Genomic DNA, 20599 nt, shown 5'->3' with positions numbered 1-20599 from the left:
GACCCTCGGCGATGAGATACGCTTATGAATCTGACCAGGAATTACTCAGTGTCCATGAATGGAGGCACTTTCAGCCATGAAAGAGCTCTTTGTGCTGCCTCAGTGACGGCTGAAACTGAAAATACAACTGAACTCTCCCATAAGGTTAGAGCTTGCGCTTTGCCATATAACAGACGGGCAAGGCCAAAGATGGCGCCCTGTACCACACATCCTGTGCGAGACAAACTGTCTATTTGCACAGTTGGAGGGATGAGACTCCGGCTTGAGGAAATAAAAAAAACTGTTTATTTAGCTCGTGCAGAAGCCTCAATGTTCCGTCCTTGGCAGCCAGAATGTCCGTTTTTCCCCCCCCGTTTTTTCCCTGACCATCCTGTTACAAGCTCGATAAACACAGTGCAGTGCTTACATCACATTTGTCCTTTAGTAACAGTTTGATAGGATGTATTAGTGGAAAAAAAAATGTAGGCCACAAGAGACAAGAATCAAAACAAAAATAAATCATTTTCCAACTTACTTAGAAACACCCATATATGCCTATAAATGGAGATTATCAAAACAAACATTTTACCAAGACAATAGTATGACTAAAACAAAATAATACCGCTTAGACCAAATCTATATTTAATTTTGAAAGAATAAAAAAAAATCTTTTTTGTTTTTTACTTACTTTTTTCCTTACAAAACATGTTTGTCTATAGTTTTGAAGGGCAATGCTACATTTATTGGTGATTTAGTTAGTTCTGTGTCCAAGAAATTAGTAACATTTTACCAAATGTTATTTTATTATTTTTAGCATTTACTATTATCAAAATTTTTCCTCACAGGGATATAAAACTAGCAAATATACATTCTTAAAACACTTGGGTTATTTCTTCAACCCATTTTTGGTGTTATTCCTGTTGCGATTATGGTAATCTGATACTTTTTGGAGCAATGCAAATTTTCTGTGATATTGTGGTTTTCTTTTAATCCAATTATTTACTCAGTTAAAATAACCCGGTAAAAAGTTAGTCCCCAGATTTGGATTAAAAACAACATAACTAGAGTTATTTTAGTGTTTACATTGTAACATCCCTGCTCCTACATGTTTATATTAATTTAATATTGTTATAGTTTTCATTTTTTTATTAATGGTATAGAGATGGTATAGGAACCTACAAAAATAAATGATATTTATGAGTAAAACGTGTCTCTTTAGCTGCAGTTTTGCCCAAACATCCAGGTAAACAATTTAAATGCATGTGGGTCGCTCTGGCGCCCTCTTGTGGTCAAACTAGTGCAGTCACTCATCCCGCCTCACCGCGGGTGGGTTTGACGTACGGCGGGGAAGAGCTGTGCCTCCCGTCGAACAAATACCCGTATCCGTGCGGGTTACTGGGCTGAGTAATCCAATAGAATTAAAAAAAAAATATTAATAATAATAATAATAATAAAATTTTAAAAAGGAGAAGGAGAAAGACGTATTTTTGACTCATGGCAGTCTCTGGAGCTCCTGAGACAGTCACAATATTACAATAAAATGTAAACCAGGTCCTTTTAAAGAAGAATAAACACCATTCTACTCCAGTCATCAAATAGCTATTGGTCTATGAAGTAGAAGAGTTCATCATTTACACTTTTAAAGGAGTTTAATTCATAATTTGGTGAAAAGTCGTCAAGTCTCACCGTCAAAATGCAGTCAGTCAGGCTCGGCCGAAGACTTCCCGTCCTTGTGGGGTAGATGTCAGAATAGTTCTGGTCCCATCAACTCTCAGCCATGTGCAACATCCTTCACCGGCAGGTGAAACGGATTCTGTCAGAGTGACGCGGATTTCCATGAGTGCTCATAAAAGGGTCCAACACCCCGAGCACGTTCCTGTAACTCCACCCCGGCCTGCCTTAAAGGGAGAAAGAAAGAAAAAAAGCCATGAAGCAGCTCATCGCTCCTTTTACTAAAGTCAACCCCTAATGTTTGCTTTTGATTTAAATTCTGCAAATTCCAGGTAATATCATTGTAACTGTGTTCATCCTTCTCAAGTTCATCGAAATAAACAGCAGAATTGTAAATAATTGAACATTCTTGAATGACTTTAGCCTCAGCAGAAAAAAAAAGCTAATTTACCTTTTCTTCTGTTTGTAACAATTTTTCAGTAATTCATAACAAGAAAAATATTTGCCTGTTTTGTTTTGTGGGTTATGCTTTCTTCAAAGTCATTTAAAATTAAAATAAAAAATGTAACTTTAAGTTGGAACACAATTTAAACAAATTTGTATTTTTGGACTTTATTGTAATATAAGTATCCCCCCAACTATAACATAAATTAAAAGACTAATTGCAAATACAATCTGAAAAAAAAAAGATTATAGTCTGAAAAGAGTTTCCTTTTTGTAATAATTTATGAGAGTCTTAAAAATAATAAAGCAAAAAGGATTTTGCTGTTTTATGTTTATGAATGTTGTTACTTTTATACAATTAACTATTTCATAGCAACATTTTTGATTTCAGGGTGTGTGTAGCATAAGAAAAAAGTAGCTAATTTATGTGGACCATTTACAAAAAGAGAGGCAGTTAGTATGCGTGACATCTAATATCGGGAAATAAAAATGTTTCTATTTAAAGAAGTATTCAGTTAGTATACTTCCTAAACTATACCTACATGGTCTAAGGTATACTTGCTGTACTTGAAGTGTTCTATTTTTTTGCTAAAGGTAATCAAAAAATAAATGGTTGTATTTTTAGTTTTTAGCACAAAATGTCCAACCTTCCTTTCATTGGAAATGGGAGATTTCAAAACTTCTTGGAACTGATTGAAATGATCAAATTTTTCTAGAATTTCCCAGAATCTGAGTTTATTTCTTTTTATGTGTGCTGCAATTTACTCCTGCACATCACACGCCTGTGGGTGGACTGAACACAGAGTGAACTGATAAAGAGAAGCCAGCTGATTGGCGGCACAGTCCCAACGAAGACTCATTTGGAATCTGACTCTCTGCCTTTTTTGTCTTCACCATTTGCAAAAAGCACAAAGGCAAATGCAGAAACCTGTTTACAAGAGACCAGCGGGGAAGTCAAGGCAGCTCATTTTTGTCTTTACTAGAGTCCTGGCCCAACACTGATTCCCTTCTGTTTCAAGTGATCTTTAAAAAACTCTTACTCGAACCCACAACTAAATAAAACACATGAGTCACAGAGAAATGCTAAGTAACACTGTGTACTCTTTAGTGAAGTCACTCCAATAAACCAATAGATGGGTATACACACAATAGGGAGTGACTTTAACCTGCATGCCCATTGTCAATCATAAACCCAGAAAACATCCACATCATGTTGAAAACTCCGGTTTTCTACTAAGTGATGACTGTCCCTACGAAGATTTGTTTGCTCACAGGTGCCCACACAGTTTTTAAACAAATAAGCTGTTTGATTGGCCATATATTGTGCAACATAGTGACAGATCATCCGACTTAAGTGTGACAAAGACAGCCGTCACGCTAACGTGAGGGTTTGCGTTGAGTCATGAATAAAGATTATTTTAATGCCTTAAGTCCCCTTAAAGATCATCAGAAGATCCCAGACTTTCTCCTCTTCTTCTAGGATGCAAACTCTGAACGTTTGCCACTTGGTGACCCTTTGTGGACGCACACGGTGACCCAGGATGCTCACAGCTGTGGGAGTTGTTGTCGGGGTCAAGTCATTTCCTGCGCTTTGAGACCTCCGTCCCTCGCAGCTGTAAGTAAAGTCAGAAGTCCACCTTCTGCATCTGCAGCCACCCACACACTCACCCACTCACCCCTTTTCTTTTTGTCAAAGAGCATATTTATAAAGCAGAATGTGTCACAGGAGCAAGTAGAAGTTAAAAGCAAAAATGAAACTCAAAAGTTTCACTTATTATGAAAGGAGGCGGGGAAACCCTGGAAATTAGGATTGTTCCAAAAGGTTGATGGTCCTACAGCGCTCATTTAACCACGTCTCAAACTGGAATCGGAGATGACAGAAGTAGGTGTTAACATATGTTTTCTATGGTTAATATATTTGTGTGGGTGGACGTGCTGACATGGTGACACAGGGAATTCTCTTATTGAAGAAGCAGCTGTGTACAACCATGCAATAGTAATTAGAGCACCGTTACAGACCACAGGCAGACGTGCCTGCTGCTGTTCTCAAACTCGTGGTTGACCTGGCTTGTGTTTGAGTTTCACATTCCTTTTAATCTTAACGCTGTTTCCCCAGTAAATCTGTGTTAGAGGTTGTAGTAACACTGCAGTATATAAACATTTGAAAATGCAAAAGTATGCCCAAATGAAAGGTGCTGGGGGGCAACTACAGGGCCTCATTCTTAAAAACATAGACAAACTTACAAGGAAAAATATCTTCAACCACATGTTGGATTTTTGTTGACGCCCACCACTTCCTCACAACAAATGACAAGGTTCAGCTCCCATTTCAAAGTAAAGCAGGCACAGTGAAGTTCCGAATAAGTTCCAGACATTTTGCTGGTCTTTGTCTGCTGAAGTAAGAGTAACTTGAAACGCTTCCCGTGGCCCTAATCTTTTTATCTAATGGATTTGGAGTCAGATTGAGGCGTCAGGAAGGAACGGGGCTCCTCAAATGTCTGAGTGGGCTTCGCACGGCGGCCTTTGACCTCATCCTGTGAGGAGACGGCTCAGTTATCAAAGAACCACCAGCAGGCGGGAGGAAGAGACGGATGAACTGACGAATGATGTTTGGGCTATTTCTTTGACTTCCGGACAGTTTGGGGGTTGAAGAGATATCAACTAACTGTATATTTGCTTTGTTTTGTTTTTCTCAAGGGACCCACAGACAATAACAAAAATTTGTCAGTTAACAAACTATTAGAGGATGATCTGAAATTGAATGGATGTTGTAGTAAAGAAAAAAGTCAATGTGAAAAAAGAAGTGCCTCTCCAAAGATGTAACTTTATAGCAGTGTGGGCAGAATGTTAATAGACAGTCAATGGTGCTTTTTAACAGTAGTTTCACTTTAAATCGAACACCCATAAAGGATCAGACATCTCAAAATTCTCCAGTAGGACATTTTTTTGGCAAAGCTTAAACTTTAAAACAAAGACTTGCTTGATCTTGACCGAACTGAGCTCATGGGGAGGGGCTTCGTTTTGGACAAAAAGGTGAGACAAGAGTCAAGATATTTAAAGTCCCACTCCAAACAGCTTATGATCTAATTTAAAATTGTTCCCAGTAGTATTTTTATTATGATTATACTGTTTTTACCCCAAAAAAAAAAAACTAGTGTTGTTTTCAAAGACATATTTTCTGCAGAGCGACAGGAGTTCGTTAGAAATTCACGTCTGGGTTGCGAGCGGGCCTTTTGGCGCTGAGTAAACCTGCCCTCATTTCCCATCATCCATTTGTTTACACTCTCTTTTACTTTACTTTTACTCTGTTTTGCTTACAGCCCCTCACAGCACAAACCTAACCTTACTGGTCCATCAAAAATAACAAGAAAAATGGGAGCTATCCAGCCTTAGAGTTTTGAGCCAGATGCCAGCTCAGAGGAAAACAATAAAGACGTACATGGATCTATTTGTCGCATCGCAATGGAACAGAGCAGGGAGCTTGTGACCCGCTGACTGTCAGCACAGCTACAGGCTTTTTCCAACGACACTTTTTTGTCTGCCCAGGATTTAGACCGATTTGAATACAGAAATATTCAGAAATACATTTTTAAATCTTAATTTTCTTTATATATGTCCTCCATCACGAGAAAAAACGCTACAAGAACAACAGTATCAGATCAGTAACACATTTTTCATGGAGTGGAACTTGAACAAAGTTCACTTCAGAAGTTGAAGTCTTTTTGAGTCACCTCACAATAGACAGATTTGTTTTTGTAAGAGCAACAAAAGCTGGATTTGGTTGCTTTGTTTTTCGACTCATGAATATAGCACGTGCATCCTATGATGTGATTATAACTTAAGGGAGGTTGAGCCCCCTCAGCTCACAGATTTCCCCAAAAAGGACTGGTATGCTTCTTTTTCATCGGTCTCTTAAAGCTCAACCCTCCTCTCTTTTCTTCTTTTTCTTACTTACAAGCACTCCGTCATTTCCTGTTCAGTCACAGACAAAGCCCAAAGTTTACAACTCCCCTCCCTGCTTTTTTTCCCCCCTCTACTTCCATTGTCACAGACTTGTAATGAGGAATAAAACCGTGTCATGTTATATAAAAAAAGTCCTCCCACAGAAATCCCTCAGTGTTAGCAGGTAGAGTGGAAAAAGTAAATCAAAGCAGATGTAGGTGTTTCCTGGCAGCGTGACTGATTCATGAAGTGCCTGATTTTTGAGGATTAATAGCTCTCCAGATGATGCCACTGCACTCGTCAAAACATGCCGTTAGAGTGCATTGTAGATGGAAAAAAAACAACTTCAAGATAAAGGTATGTAATTGGCTTAAGGAAAAAAACATAATGATGAGTTTCAAACAGATAAATCTTTCAGCAATCACTTTCTTAGACAGCATTTTCCTGTTGCTTTTAGGTATTTGCAGACATGCCTTGTTGAAAAAAAAAGGGAGGAAGTGATGGAGCAGTGATGTAAGGGCTTACGTTAAACATATTAACTACGTGCCTGTGTGGGAAGGAGGGTTAAGGGCAGGGCACTATGAAACGAAAGGGCTCAGTGGTGGACTGGTTGAGTCATTAAAAAGCTGAGTCAGTAGGCAAACTTGCCTCTTTGGAGCATGTAGCCAGTACATGTGGCATTTTGTCTGTGTGTCTAAACTGAGACGACTGAACATATGAGGGAAGTTAGGTTAGCCAAAGGGCATCTTTACCTCTTTAGGAAAGAAAAACAGCAGGTGCTAAAACATTAGGGCTTGTTCCAAATCAGGTTAAAAGAAGGTGTAACACATGGAAAATGCTATTATGGAAGGAGTGCCTCTTCACACCACTCCTGTAAGCCCTTTCTGGCTACATGTGAGTGGAAAACTTCCATGCCACGCTGCCATTTTGTCATTTTTCCCTCCACACCCTTCTTTCCGAAGTCATCAGGATAATGTCATCCAGTCAAATCTGGTCATTGGCCCAATGTGATCCATCGGGGAACGTGGACTGCAGGACGCACCGTAATAATTAGTCATCTTGGCTGTGTTGTAAGGTCCAGGACTGGTGTGCTGCTGTTGACATTTTTCTGTGTTCAAAGGGCAATTAGGAACACCACCCTCCACTCCGGAATGTGATGTCCTGATAAAAGTGGAGGGCTGTTTAAGCTGATTGTAATTATGGGCTGTTACTCAGGCTGACTCACACTAAACAGAGAAAAATGTGGAATAGTTCAGCTTTAAATCCTGGGTAAACCCAAATTCAATGGAAATAGGTCAAATTTGAACAAGAACAATCACTGGATAACTCCAATGCAGTTAGCAAAGCTGTAACATTCACGCTGAGTACAGGACCTAAAATCACTAATAAAAAACATATGAGAAGAATCTTTCCATTACGCAGTCCCAGCACATCCTTGATTTTTTTACACTAGGCATTAATACCCATGTGGGACCCAGATGACATTACTCCTTTAAAAGTTTTTAATCTTAAAAAAATGCATAGTACTGGAAGTATTTCAGTAATTAACCACAAAAAATATGTATCTTATTCATCATATTTCAAAATGTAAGTTTCTACTTATAGAAATCTTTTAGGCTTTGAATTATTTTAATGAGCGTGGCTTTTATGTGCTTATTTGTTAGCTTTGTTTTTAGGTTTTTGTTATTTTCTTTTTCGGCTCGTCTGCAGTTTTTGCTTTATCTGTAAAGTACTTGAGGTGACATGTTTGCTGTATAAATAAAATTGTTAATAAGATTGCAGCACAAGGTATTTGGTATTGTATTTATTAAGTTCAAGCAGCATAATTTAAAGAACCTTATTTGACTTTCAAAGTTTTCCCAAAAATGTCCTTTAATAATTTGAAGAATGTTACACAGAAAATTAGTTGGAATTTGTTTAAGTCAACACCAGGTTAAGAAAAATTGTTGGGCTTATGTAAATATATTTACCGGCATATCACATATTTTAGAACATTTCTATCAGTATTTCTTCACATCAGATATATTGTTTTGTGACTCTAGACACAAATATATACTTATCTTTATGTGTATTGGTGCTTGGGCAACGGAAATAAGCAATAAAGTGTAACCATGCTTTTTTTCTTTTATGATTTCCTTTATCATTTGACTTAACGCTTAAGAGAGATGGAAATCTAAAATCGAGAAGCTAAAGAATCTTAAACAGAATCCAGATTTCTAACAAACATGTCACTGAGCAACAGGCGATTGTGGGCTTTATTGGCTTAATCTGTAATAGTTCGATATGACAATTGTGAGTTTGACAATAACAGAACCACAACTAATTTGATACATTCAGCAGCCTACTCAATGATTTATTTTTATTAATGGTAATTTAACTCCCAATATCTCATATTCAATTATTAACTAACTAAGAATGTAAAGAAGAACAAAATAAAATCATGTCAATGTTTTGGTGAGCGTGCATACACAATCTGATTTTTTGATTTGTTTCTGTATAAAAGGGAGTAGCAGCAATCAGTGCAGGAAGTGAAAAGTCTGAACAGATACAGAACCAGACTAGTGGGTTAAGAGAGAGTCAAAGGTGGAGGATATTTTGTACGTGGATAAAATGTAGAAGGATTTTTTTATACAACCCCTTTTATAGATAATATCCCAGAGTGCTTTACAATGTACAAGTAAAGTGCAATAAAATATATACATACAACAAAAAAAAGGAACAACACAAAAGGGAAAATTACAAAAAAAAAATGCTAAGCAGGTACTTGTAGTTGTAAAATTACCCGAAAGCCCGTCTAAATAAAAAAGTATTTGAAAGCTTTTTAAAAGAATCAACCACACAGAGGGTTAAAGGCGGGGCATTCCAGAGTCTAGGGGCTACTGCTTGGAAGGACATGTAGATGTCCTTCCAGGTTTATGTTATCTGAAGTGGTTTAAAATGAGGGAGTGTTGTCAATTCTGGCAGCCAGACCCGAACCTGAGGGGAAGAGGAGAGTGAGGAAGAATGCAGAAAGAGTTCAGGTTAATCGCCTTTTGAGGAAATTTGTGATGAGCTACAACTAAATCTAATAAATAAGTAATTTGTTGGTGAACAACAAGGTTGGGAAAGAGGAAGTGGGTTTGCTGGAAAAATTGAGTGAAAAAATAAGTAAAACTGATGGTAGTTGTTGCCAAATGGGAAGAGATAAATGATAAATAGGTGGGGCACCAGGACAGAGCCTTGGGGTGCACCTAAATAGATGGGGAACAGTCTGCCAAATATGACTGAATCATCTATTGGGGGGGGGGGGGGGGGGATACGTGACACAAATAGATCAATGCATGACATGCTATTTTTATAAATGAATCATCACACATGGTGGCAATGAAGGGGGACAGTGAGAGACTGAGGTTTAGAAAGATGAAGATTGAGAGTGATCCAAAATCTGCTTCTACGAGGAGTTTTGGGTGATTTTAATAAAGGACCGTTTCTTCAAAATGTTTGGAAAATGTTTGTTTTAATCTGTGGATAAAGAGGAGCTGAGATGCAATAATTTTCACAAGTATCGTATGGTAAGCTGAAGATGGAGTGAAGGCTCAGGGCATTTAAAACACAGCTGCTGTTATTGGTTAAGGAGTGGATGATGGATAAAATCAAGGGAGGAGATGGAGGAAGGGAGGATTTAACCAAGGCCATGGGGAGAGGGTCAAGCTGACATGTAGAAAGGTTTGATTTACAAATGAGGTTTGAAATCTTTGGCAGCTGGAAACTGACAAAAAGTGTTTGTTAGCTGAGGGACTTCAGATGCACAGAAAGATGTGGACACATTGGGAAATTGTTGATGTGTTTCTGGATCTTTTTTTTTTTTTTTTTTAAACAAAAAATAAATTGCATGTCATCTGAGTAAACGTGAGGTGGAAGGTAGCAACCAGGCTTGAATGCTTTTTTAACTGGGAATAGGATCTTAATGCAGTCTCTGTTGGAACTATGTATATCTTATCTAAATTTCCCTGCTGTCGAGACTAAAATACCTACATTTCCTTTAGTGTTATCTATTAAGTAAACCGAGCTTGTAAAATTTAAAAAATTGAAACAAATCTTCGTAAAATATGGCTTAATCATAACAGTATCTAGATTACAGAGATCTATTCAGAGCTCTGTAATCTCAGTGACTCCAAAAAGAGCAGAAACATTACTTTCAATACTTTAACAACATGACGGATTCCGACAGAATAACAATCAAATACTAACTCTGTGGCCCAGTGGCAGACTGTCTACCCTAAGACTGGTAGGAAATGGGTTCAAATCCATGGTTGATTCCAGTGGCGGTTTTTGATATGGGCGATGTGGGCGGTCGCCCAGGGCGGCACTTCATAGGGGGCGGCATATGCCGTGCCTGAGGCGTTACACCTAAGGTGCTACATACTATATTCAAAGAGGAAGCTTGGAGCTTTTAATTTGAAATTGCTTCAGCAGCCGACACTTAATGCTTTCAGTTTAGCACATCAGACTCTTAAGAATGTCTTCATACTATTTGCTCTTCACACTTATGGTGCAAAAAAAAAAAAAAAAAAAAAAAAAAGAATACCTCAGAGTGAAACAACGTAAAACAGGCACATGAAAAGGAATTAGGCAGAACAAACACCCGTGCTCAACCCAATTTCGAAAAAAGCAGGTAATGGAGATTATTTCCCACAATTCTTTGCTCCGACACAGCAGACCCGATGCGCACGTGACCACCGCCCTCTGCTGCAAGACGCTTGCGGCCACACCTCTTTGCGGTAGTCTTTGGAACATAAGTCAAAAAACTCAAGAGGGGAGCGCAACTCGCCGGTGGCTGGCTGAATCACACTAACGGGTGTGAGGGGAGTCTTTTTCTATCTGACAATCAACTCTGGGCCGCAGCTGCGCCTCCCGTCATAGAGACGGAGCCGCGTGTGTCAGAGGGAAGGGGAGGGGGAGGGGGAGGGGGATGAGATCAGACCATTTTTTATGGATTGAGGTTTTTTGGAGGATTTCTGCTGTTGGTGTTGCACAAATTTAGGGAAATGCCAAATATTTTTGGAGTAATCCCACTGATGAGTTCTAAGATTTAGTCTTTAATGTTTTATAAGACCTAAACATATTAATCACAATAAGTTTTATTTTTTAGATCTAATCCCTCTGATATGCTTCACAAAGACACACACAGGACGTCACACATTAAGAAATTATTGCTAAAAATGAAGCAGGAGTCCAGCTCTAAAAAAAAATTCTCTAAAAAATGATGAAAGAGCAAAAAAAATGGAATTATTTGATATAATTTCTTATTAATATTTCCAGGCTTTCTTTGCTTTTTGTCCTGCAGCATGTTCATATTTGTATAATTTTGACAGAATATATTTATATGGAGAACAAAATATTACAACTTATTTAAGGTTTAACTTGTGTTCCTGTTTTTATTCATATTTATGTTCAAAAAGTTCAGTTTAAAAGGTTTAAAAGTTTAGCTTTAGTGTGTAGTTCAGTAAATGTTTATCTTCTTCGGCCCAAAACCTTAAGCGTGTTTTTAACTTAGGCCCCTGTGTGACTGAGTTTGACCCCCCTGTAATACGAGTCTAGCAAATTCATGCATTTTTTGTGTAAAATGGCTAAATAGAAGATAGGGAACACAGCAGGATGTTGTCAAATTTTGTATGTGTGTGTGTGTGGGGGGGGGGGGGGGGGGGCGCTGGTGGGGTTACTCGCCCAGGGAGTAAGTTAGTGTAGAACCGCCACTGGTTGATTCATACTAAAGGCTAGAAATGGGACCAATGTCCTCCCTGCATGACAACATTAAAGACCCACTCTAATGAATATTGTGTTTTTAAATTGTTTTTGTGGCATCTTTCCGATGATAGAGGACATAAATAAATAAAATTAAGCTTAACATTATAACTAAGATTGCATTTCTTTTTTCGAATTGTTGTGAATCAACAGCAGACGATAAAATGACGTTGGATTAAGAACTTTTCGTCATGTAGAAACTAAGCTGGATGGGCCACTCTGCAATGGAGAGGGTCATGCTAACAACTCAAGAGGCGAATTTCTAATGGACTACTGGCGCTCTGAAGAACAAAAAGATATGTTCTAGAAAATGACAGTTTTTTTTTTTATTTCGGCCAAAAAAAGCATAATGATAATTGACAGACCACTGGGAACGCTTTTAAAATAAATCAAAAGATGATTGTACTGGGAATTTTAACGGGGTGGATGTGGGAGTAAACCACCAAATAGTTCCTGAACGCTGCTGTGTTTGCAGCTTGCCACTAGGGATGGGTCAAAGCAGAGAACCAATGGATGGGATTTTAACTTAAGAAACTGACATGACACATTAATTTTCATTCAAACAAAAGCAACGTTAAAATTATTGCATTCAATGAAGGATATAAATCTCTCTTTTTCATTCATATTTGTCTGGTCCAAAGGTTTTTGTTCAGGTCATTTACAGACTCATTGTTGCTCTCTTGTCTTCTGCTTTCGGCCGTCCTCGCAGAAAACGACCCTACTCTCCAGTCGTGATCGCTCGGCTTCGAACACGAGCAGGTGGCTCGTCAGCGTTTCCTCTGAACCACAACGGATCTGGGATGGATCGTTGTTCTACATGCAAACATACAAAGAAAACAGCTGTAAAACACAGCCAATATTTATATACCCCCAAAAAAAAATCCAAAGTTGCTTGTAAACACTAACAGCCACTGCAGAAATGAAGGCGTCTATGAGATGATAGTCTGCCGCTCCGTGTCCGCCCTTCCCAAAGTGGCCCGGAGCTTCACGGCTTGCTGTGATCTTAGTTGATTTTTGGGTCAAAAAATCAAACACGCATATCTGATGGCCGTCACACGACAGCTCTCCCTGCACAGAAACAGCCTTTATTTAGCACCTGATGCTCCATCTTGAACACAATTATGCAATAGTAGTTCATAATGATGGCACCACTGAAAACTCTGACCAGACCTGATCTTTAAGGGTTCTTTACTGGAACCAGATGCCTCAAAAAAACAAACACTCATTTGCAGCTTTAGACAAAAAGACAAAATTGTTTTGGAGAAAGTGTTGAGTTCCATGTTGGTATTGCTTTTCTGCTCTTTACCCTTTCACCTCTTCTTTCCAGCTGGATCAAAAACAAGCTTTGGTGAAGGTTTTTAGGCTTAATCAGATCGCGTTTGACAGAAAAATTATAGCTCATTAATCCTAGCAATGATGGATTCTCATTCAATTTGACTAGCATTAATGGAAACACACCCTGCAATTTTAATGAAGGAATAAAGCTCACAGCTTAATGGGTTAAACACATCATCTTTGAGAACACATGTATAAACAGTTCTGTTAAGGCAGTCTTCAATTATTTAATCGGTCTACACACATGCACATATTTCAGTCCTCTTACTTAGGTTAAGTAAATCACTATGACTTGTCTGATGAGCTTATGAAGAATAGCATTTTCATGATAAAACATGAGGAATATAAAGATTTAACTGGAAATATTTCAGCATTTTGTTATACCAACAGCATTTAGAAGACGCACAGGAATTCTGACTGGGTTTCCAGGCAGTTTTCTGACTATCTGCAGACAGTTTTTTAATGAAACTTGAGCAGACATTTCCTCTCCAGTTTAGAGTTGGGTTTGGAGGTTTTGAACTCTGTAAACTTTTATCCAAACAGTCTGGACACGAGCGGCAAGCTAAAAAGCGTCATAGCTCCACTTGCAGAATAGCTTTTTAACCATAGCTTTGTTTGTTTAAATAAAAATATGGTAAAAGTATCAAGACCCTGTTATTATTTTTCTAGCTGAGCACTTACCACATTACATAATCAGACACTGATTATATATTATTTAGAATTTGGTCTGATATACATAAATAAGAATATTCCTGCTGCAAATAGGTCAAAACATATTAAAAAGGTTTTCCAGACAATGCCTTTTTTGGAACATGGTATGCATGTAAACACAGTCAGTTTGTTTTTCAGTAGGCTGACTCAAAAAAAAAGAAACAAATAAACACTTTATACACACACGATACTGCTGGAATGATGCTTTAATTTTAATACAGGTGTAAAGTCAAGTTAAAGTCCAATTAGCTGTCACGCACCAAGGTGGGTAGAAATTTTGTTTTCCGCATTTGACCCATCCCCTGGGGGAGTCGTGAGCTGTAGATACATCCGTGCATGGGAACCTTTTGGTGGTTTAACCCCCCATACAATCCCTTAAGTGTCAAGCCAGGAAGCATTGGGTCCCATTTTTAGGGGGAAATGAACTCTGCTTCACTTTAAGCGGACCAAATGTGTCAAGTCTGAATACACCCTTAGAGTCTTTGGACTTGGATTTGGACTCTCAGGGTGGACACTCTTCCTCATCTTTTGTTCTTCTACTCTGAAATGACTAAATATCAAATATTGTGCCAATGTAGTACCTTGCTGCCATAAATGGTCGTCTTTCTTTGGCAGATCTCTTCTGTAAAGGCTACCATGGAGAACGCAGCCGTCAGCCCTCCTTCAAACTCCATGTTTACCACCTGCAAAAACAACAACAACAACAACAAAAGACAAACCAGAAAATGTGGTGGGAATTGGACTTTAATAAAACTGGATTATGGAACTTAAGCGCATAAAGTTCCCAGGATATGAGAAACCTTTTTTATCTGCCGTAAAGCTAAGAAAAATTATAAAATAAAATACCCTGATAGGCATTAAAATCTAAGTCAATTAAAACGAATAATTTGAAGACTAAGTTCATCCACTAGTTACTTTATAAGCTTAGTAACTGGCTGATGCAAAATGGTTCTAAGGACGAAACTGAATTCTTACTCTACCCATTCGGCTTCTCCCTACCCCTCCAACTGTTGGGGCATTTGGAGGGGAAGGGCTGTCCGAAATAGATTTTCTAAAGGCTAACCCTCGCGGATGCAGAGCCCTCCGCCGCGAGGGTGATCCGTGTCACGACGTGCCGTGGAGGAGAAGCGCTTTTCTTCATATGGGTGTGCTCTGAGGCACAGAAGGTTACATTTTAATGTGAGTAATGACCTTTTTTAAAGTTATAAAACCAACATTGTTATGTAATTTCCGAGCGGTGGCAACTCCGCGCTAACGTAGTGGGAGTGACGTCCGAATTTGAAGACACTATTTTTCAATAACTCTCCGTTTGGAGGGCTAAATGTAGGGATGGGGGAAGCTGTAGGGGGAAGAATTTGGATTTGTCCTATTGAAAGGAAATTTATAAAATTACATGTCCTATTTGTAAAGCTAAAGGGTGAAAGAATTCCACCATGCAAGAAGGAGAATTATGGCGAAGTACCTGGTTACTGCAGACATCATTGTCACATTCGTAGACGCAGCGGCCATAGGGTCCAGTCCTCAGAGCCTCCGTTACAGATTCAATATCAGGGAGGGAGTTTGGACATATGACTGACACTGGCCAGCGGGTGTGACCCTATTCATACATACATATATAATTCATCAAATAATGTTACAGTAAAGTCTAAGGTGATAATGGAGTTCAAATCAGGCTTACCTGTTTTACTCTCTCCAGGTAGATTTTGCACGCTGAGTATGGACAGTCTTTTTCAATCGAGCAGTTGAGGCAACGGTCCCCGGCGCCTGTTGGCTGATGAGAAGACACTGAGCTCAGCTTTATTTATGCTTTCAATAAAAGCTGTCTTCAGCTACTTTACAGAGCCCCAGAGCAAGAACGAGGACTACAGCGGAGAGGAAAAAACATCTCTAAAACAGGAGGAAACCCTAAGCAGAGGCCAGTTTGTTCAAAGGAGCCAGGGGAGCAGACAGAAATAATTCCACATGTTACACAGCTAGAGTACTGACACACCACTACAGCTAGAGTATATATGAATACACTACAAAATTGATGACAGCGATAAACTTGGTATCCAAGGAAATCTGAAATCTTTAGCTGTGAATCAAGCATTTAGTGTAAGTGAAGCTTTTACAGGCGCACAGTGGAAAAAAGCAGTTTTAAACCAAGTAGGGGACATTGTAGCAACTCTTTGTTTATATACTGTAGACAGAATAAACTACATACCTTGTCTTCTTTTTTGAAGTGGCTGACAGATCCAAATGATGACACCTTCACACATCTTTCAGGTAAAGAACACATCTGTGTCAGAGGCGTTTGCAGATTTTCATACTACAGCATCAAAAAGTTATACACATATTGTCTTGGCTGTATTTAAACAAGCTTCACAGATGTTGGTAAAGTCGGTTCCCGTTCATCAAGGGGACACTGTCTTGAGGTTGAGCCGTGGTATCTGGACTAAAAATCTAGGCTGAAACTATCAGGGTGAACAAGGACATATACGGTCTCAAGATGGGGAATAAAGAAAATAAGATTACACTTTATGCTGATGATGTCCTGATTCTAGAAACACAACCAGGAGTATCTGTTCCCTGTATTATTCAGATAATTGATGCATTTAGTAAATTCTCTGGTTATAAACATTTCACGCCATGTCTTTGGACACTTTGAAACAAGTGACTGTATTACCATTTCCTTTTAATTAGGTGCCAGGGGGCTTCGTCTAACTAAGAATAATATAACATTTAGCTCATTCGCATTCGGCTAGACTTGGAGAGTTGGATCACCCTTCCAATTTCCTAGATGGGTCAAGCTGCCTTATTAAAAATGAACATTTTCCCTAGGTTGCTCTATCCTTTACAAATGGTACCTGTTATATTACCTCACAAACCTATCAAACAACTTTACTTTACAACTTTATATGGTCCAAAAGAAAACCATACTGTCCTATACTATTTTGCTCATTGTTATTGGTAGGGCTATGTGCAATAGCTGAATGGGGGTCCAATAGTCCAACATTACTTTGGACTGAAAGTCTTAAGATGTCTAAATGTCCTTTAACAATTTTACATTTTCTTAAAACAGCTAATCCATAAAAATTTTCCTGCATCTATCTTATCACAACTGCAACTGCTACAGCATGGCGAGCCATTAGGAAACTGGAGGGTAGGTCTCAAGAAACTTTGGCACTAACTCCCTGTCAGCACAGACTCTTTCTGGAAGGGGCTATTCCTCACTTTCATACCTATGAATGTCAGAACCCGCTCGTTTTCGTGAATTGGGAGGGGCTGGGGCTCAGAGACCGGGTTTTTAGAGGAATGCTCAGAAATACGTGAATGGATCAAAAACCGCTTTGGGGTTGTTTTTGCGAGGAATTAACGTTATAATACATTTAAAAGCTCAAAAAAGTTGATGTTGGATGATATAAACCCTTTAAAAACACAAAACAGAAGATTTTCATCGGAGTGGGTCTTTAAAAAATGTATTTTTGTCAACGTACCTGCGTGCTCCAGCCCAGTGATGGATCAAGTCGATGTCATGGCATGATTTGGCCAGAAGAGCAAAAGAGCTCTCTGCTTCATTTCTCCAGTTGCCTCGGACAAATGAGTGAGCAAAGTGATAAAACCCAACCTGGAACAAGACATGTGTCACATTATAAACACAGCAGGAAAGTTTAACATAATATTAAATGGTTAATGGCACCCATTCACACACTGATGGTGGCAAGGCAGTAGACCAGCCCTGTTTGGAAAGCTTTATCTTTGCGCCATTGTGCTTTTTTTTTACATTTAATCCAGGCAAAATACATTAGAAATCTAATATCACTGAAGGAATCGGTTCATTTTCTGCTGAAGTGTTTGTAGCCTTTTTAAAAGGTTTTACTTATAATGGTGGTTAGTGATTACTTACATTTGCATTCATGTAATATCCTTGACATTTTTAGAGGATGCAGTTAGTTATAATAAAACTTATTTGCCAATTGTTACTGAAAAGTTTAGGAGGAAAAACTTGAAGTTAGATCCTTTACATCAGAGAGCATCTGCGATGCATAAAACACAAACTACTAGTGTTTAAGACTCAGACCAGCAACAAACTGAAAAATGTGTTTTAACTGTAGATCTTTGTCCAAAACTCATTTAAATCCAGAGTTTGTACAAAAATTAGATGAGGATGTTACATGTCTGCTGTGCTTCCAATCTTACCGGCTCAAGGTGCTGAATATGGACCACGTCCCCAATGACTCCCGCATCTATGAGCTCCTGGGGGGAAATCAAGTGGATCCATACAAGGAAATCAACATGTTTAAATCCAAGAAAGTTCTCATTTTTACATTTGTCTACTCTTAAATGTATAAGAAAATTCCACTTTCTTTTGTCCTTAAAATGTTTGTACAGAAACCAATCTACTTTAAGTCGGATTTAAACTCTACCTCCTGTCATCATCTGGATTTATAGACAGAGCTCAGACATTGTTTAAAAAATCTGGAGCATGGTAAACTCAGGTCACTACGGTGGGTATTTACCTTTATCTTGTAGGTAACTGGATCATATCGCAGAACATGGCCGACAGAAAGCATCACATTACTCTGCATACAGGCCTCCACTATTGCCCTGCAGTCCTCTGCAGTTGTCTGAAGACACATGAACGAATCATGGTACCGGTACATTTAATCATAACAATAATAATTTCAGTTTTCCTACAAACACTTACTGCCAATGGTTTCTCCAGAAGAATGTGGTATCCCTTTTTTGCAAAGGCCACAGCAGGATCCTTAGAAAGATTTAAAAAAAAAAAAAACACAGTTCTATTTATATTAAAAACACCGTTTATGTAGAAAAAAAATCATGTACGGGGTCTGTTTTTTTTTACCTTGTGAAGCCGATCTGGTGTGCAAATTAACACAGCATCTGCAAACTTCTCTCTATCAGCCACACTTTGCCAGTCTGTTAAAAACAGAATGCAGCTGAGAAGAAAGGCGTTATGGGCCACTGTATTCAGTTTTTTTTTATGCTATAAATTCATACCTTCAAAGACATTTTCATTCTCTATTTGATGTTGTTGTTGAAGATTGGTACGGGCAAACTTTCTTGGGTCAGCAACGGCAACAACCTGATATAGAAATTATTTTAAAATAAATGAAGGAAAAAAAAGTTACTCATAACCGGTTACAAGCACATTTTATATAAAAAGAGGGAATACAAGTCATGGACCCTGGGACATGCCATTGAAAAAAAAAAGACGTGTTTCCTGGACTGAATAATTTAGTATTTTGTGCGCACAAATGCTGCAGAGGTAGAGCAGTCGACATCTGATTGAAGGATCCTGCCCTGGGCACCCATGTATCGAAGTGCCTTGGGCAGGACACTAAATCCTGCACAATACCCCTAGTGGTTATAGTTTGGTGCCAGTGTCTGGCACACATTTAGTGTGTGAATGTGTGTATGCATGGGTGAATTGGACTGTGACTGCATAGTGCTTTGGGCTTTTTAGGAAGGTAGTAAAACTGTATATAAATATACATCATTTGGCAAAAATTAGGACTTTAATAACAATTTGTGCACACAAATGAACATTTTTGTCATCAATTCCCTCTACTAAAATAGAAAATTTGTGGGCAATTTGTCCCTACAAAATGCTAATTAAAATTATGTATATATATATATATATATATATATATATATATATATATATATATATATATATATATATATATATATATATATATATAGTTTTTGCACACAAAATACTAAGTCATACCCTTTAATTTTTCTAATGCCAGGGATCCGAAAAAGTTCAATTAAAATTGTGTTTACAAAAAATGTATTTGGTTATGATGCTTTTATTTGTCATATGTGTCAAATGAGGCTCTAAAAACAGGGGAAGGAGGAGAAAGAGAGGATACCTTCATGCGTTCAGGATGGATTAATGCAAACTCGGAGTAACCCGCTCCCCGACAACCAGCTCCAATCACGATTGCTCGGACCGTGGCAGTCATTCTTTAAAACTCAGCTGAAGATCAAACATGGTAAACATTTGACTAGGAAGATCCACCGGTTACGAACAGCACAGTGTTTTCTATAGTAAAAGAAACGTATTAAAGATCAAACCATTATTAATCACTATCCTATTTTACAGACACAACAACACATAGGAGAAGGCGTATTTCCACATCATAATTTCCGGTAAGACCACATGATTCGCCACTTCACGAAAGGATGTTATGTCTACCTAATTTTTCCAGCACGACTATCAAAACCTGCTGGATCTTTTTTGTTTGCCTCCGCGCTTTGTCTAGACGAAACTGCAAAGTCATCGGAGGTCAATGAGTAAACATGTTCTTCACAAAGACGATAAAAGTCACACAACGCCTACTTCTTTGTAAATAGTTGCAGCCTCCACGCGCCAGTCAGGTCGCTGTCCATCTGCTGCGTTCAATGTCCCTCGTAAACAGCTACAATTTTCCTGTCATAAACGCGTTATGTTGTGAAAAAAAAAAAGAAAAAGATAAACGTTAGCAATGGTAAGGTCCTTAATATTCAAATCATCCTGCGTAAAAAGTACAGGTGCTTTGTTCATAACACATTGCCAGTTAAATCAGTTTAATATGTTACCTAAAATGTATCTTAACATGTATCTCACTATTTTTAAGGCTGCACTTTTTTTGTCACCGGTCGTGGTTATTAAATCTGACTTAATCTTCTAACTGTCGTTCAACTGTAAATATTTCTCAATCGTAAAACAGCTAAACTATGAACG

General features: G+C 38.4%; 1 protein-coding gene across 9 annotated transcripts; it reads right to left on the bottom strand.

Annotated features, from left to right (window-relative positions):
* Positions 1 to 1737: 1737 nt before the first annotated feature.
* Positions 1738 to 20594, bottom strand: zgc:154075 (putative oxidoreductase YteT). 9 transcript variants are annotated; one of them, XM_078949521.1, is made up of 17 exons: positions 20455 to 20590; positions 20216 to 20305; positions 20072 to 20144; positions 19746 to 19852; positions 18868 to 18952; positions 18713 to 18786; positions 18554 to 18613; positions 18366 to 18473; positions 18046 to 18102; positions 17343 to 17473; positions 16070 to 16124; positions 15545 to 15637; positions 15329 to 15463; positions 14448 to 14549; positions 12727 to 12888; positions 12483 to 12633; positions 1738 to 1877 (listed from the first exon to the last, which is right to left on the bottom strand). In XM_078949521.1, the coding sequence occupies exons 4-16, from the start codon at positions 19836 to 19838 to the stop codon at positions 12487 to 12489; spliced, it is 1302 nt and encodes a 433-aa protein (XP_078805647.1). In that variant the 5' UTR covers positions 19839 to 19852; positions 20072 to 20144; positions 20216 to 20305; positions 20455 to 20590; the 3' UTR covers positions 1738 to 1877; positions 12483 to 12486. The 9 variants fall into 9 exon arrangements, with proteins under 9 accessions (XP_078805647.1, XP_078805648.1, XP_078805643.1 ...); XM_078949522.1 differs by lacking the exon at positions 1738 to 1877 and adding an exon at positions 8970 to 9012; XM_078949517.1 differs by lacking the exon at positions 1738 to 1877 and having other exon boundaries at positions 11943 to 12633; positions 20483 to 20594.
* Between the last annotated feature and the right edge of the window lie 5 nt (positions 20595 to 20599).

The sequence above is a fragment of the Oryzias latipes genome, chromosome 7 (assembly GCF_053564925.1).
Source record: "Oryzias latipes strain Hd-rR chromosome 7, Olatipes_Hd-rR_3.1".
In the NCBI taxonomy this organism is placed as follows: Eukaryota; Metazoa; Chordata; class Actinopteri; order Beloniformes; family Adrianichthyidae; genus Oryzias; species Oryzias latipes.
This window is presented reverse-complemented; position numbering and strand designations above follow the sequence as displayed.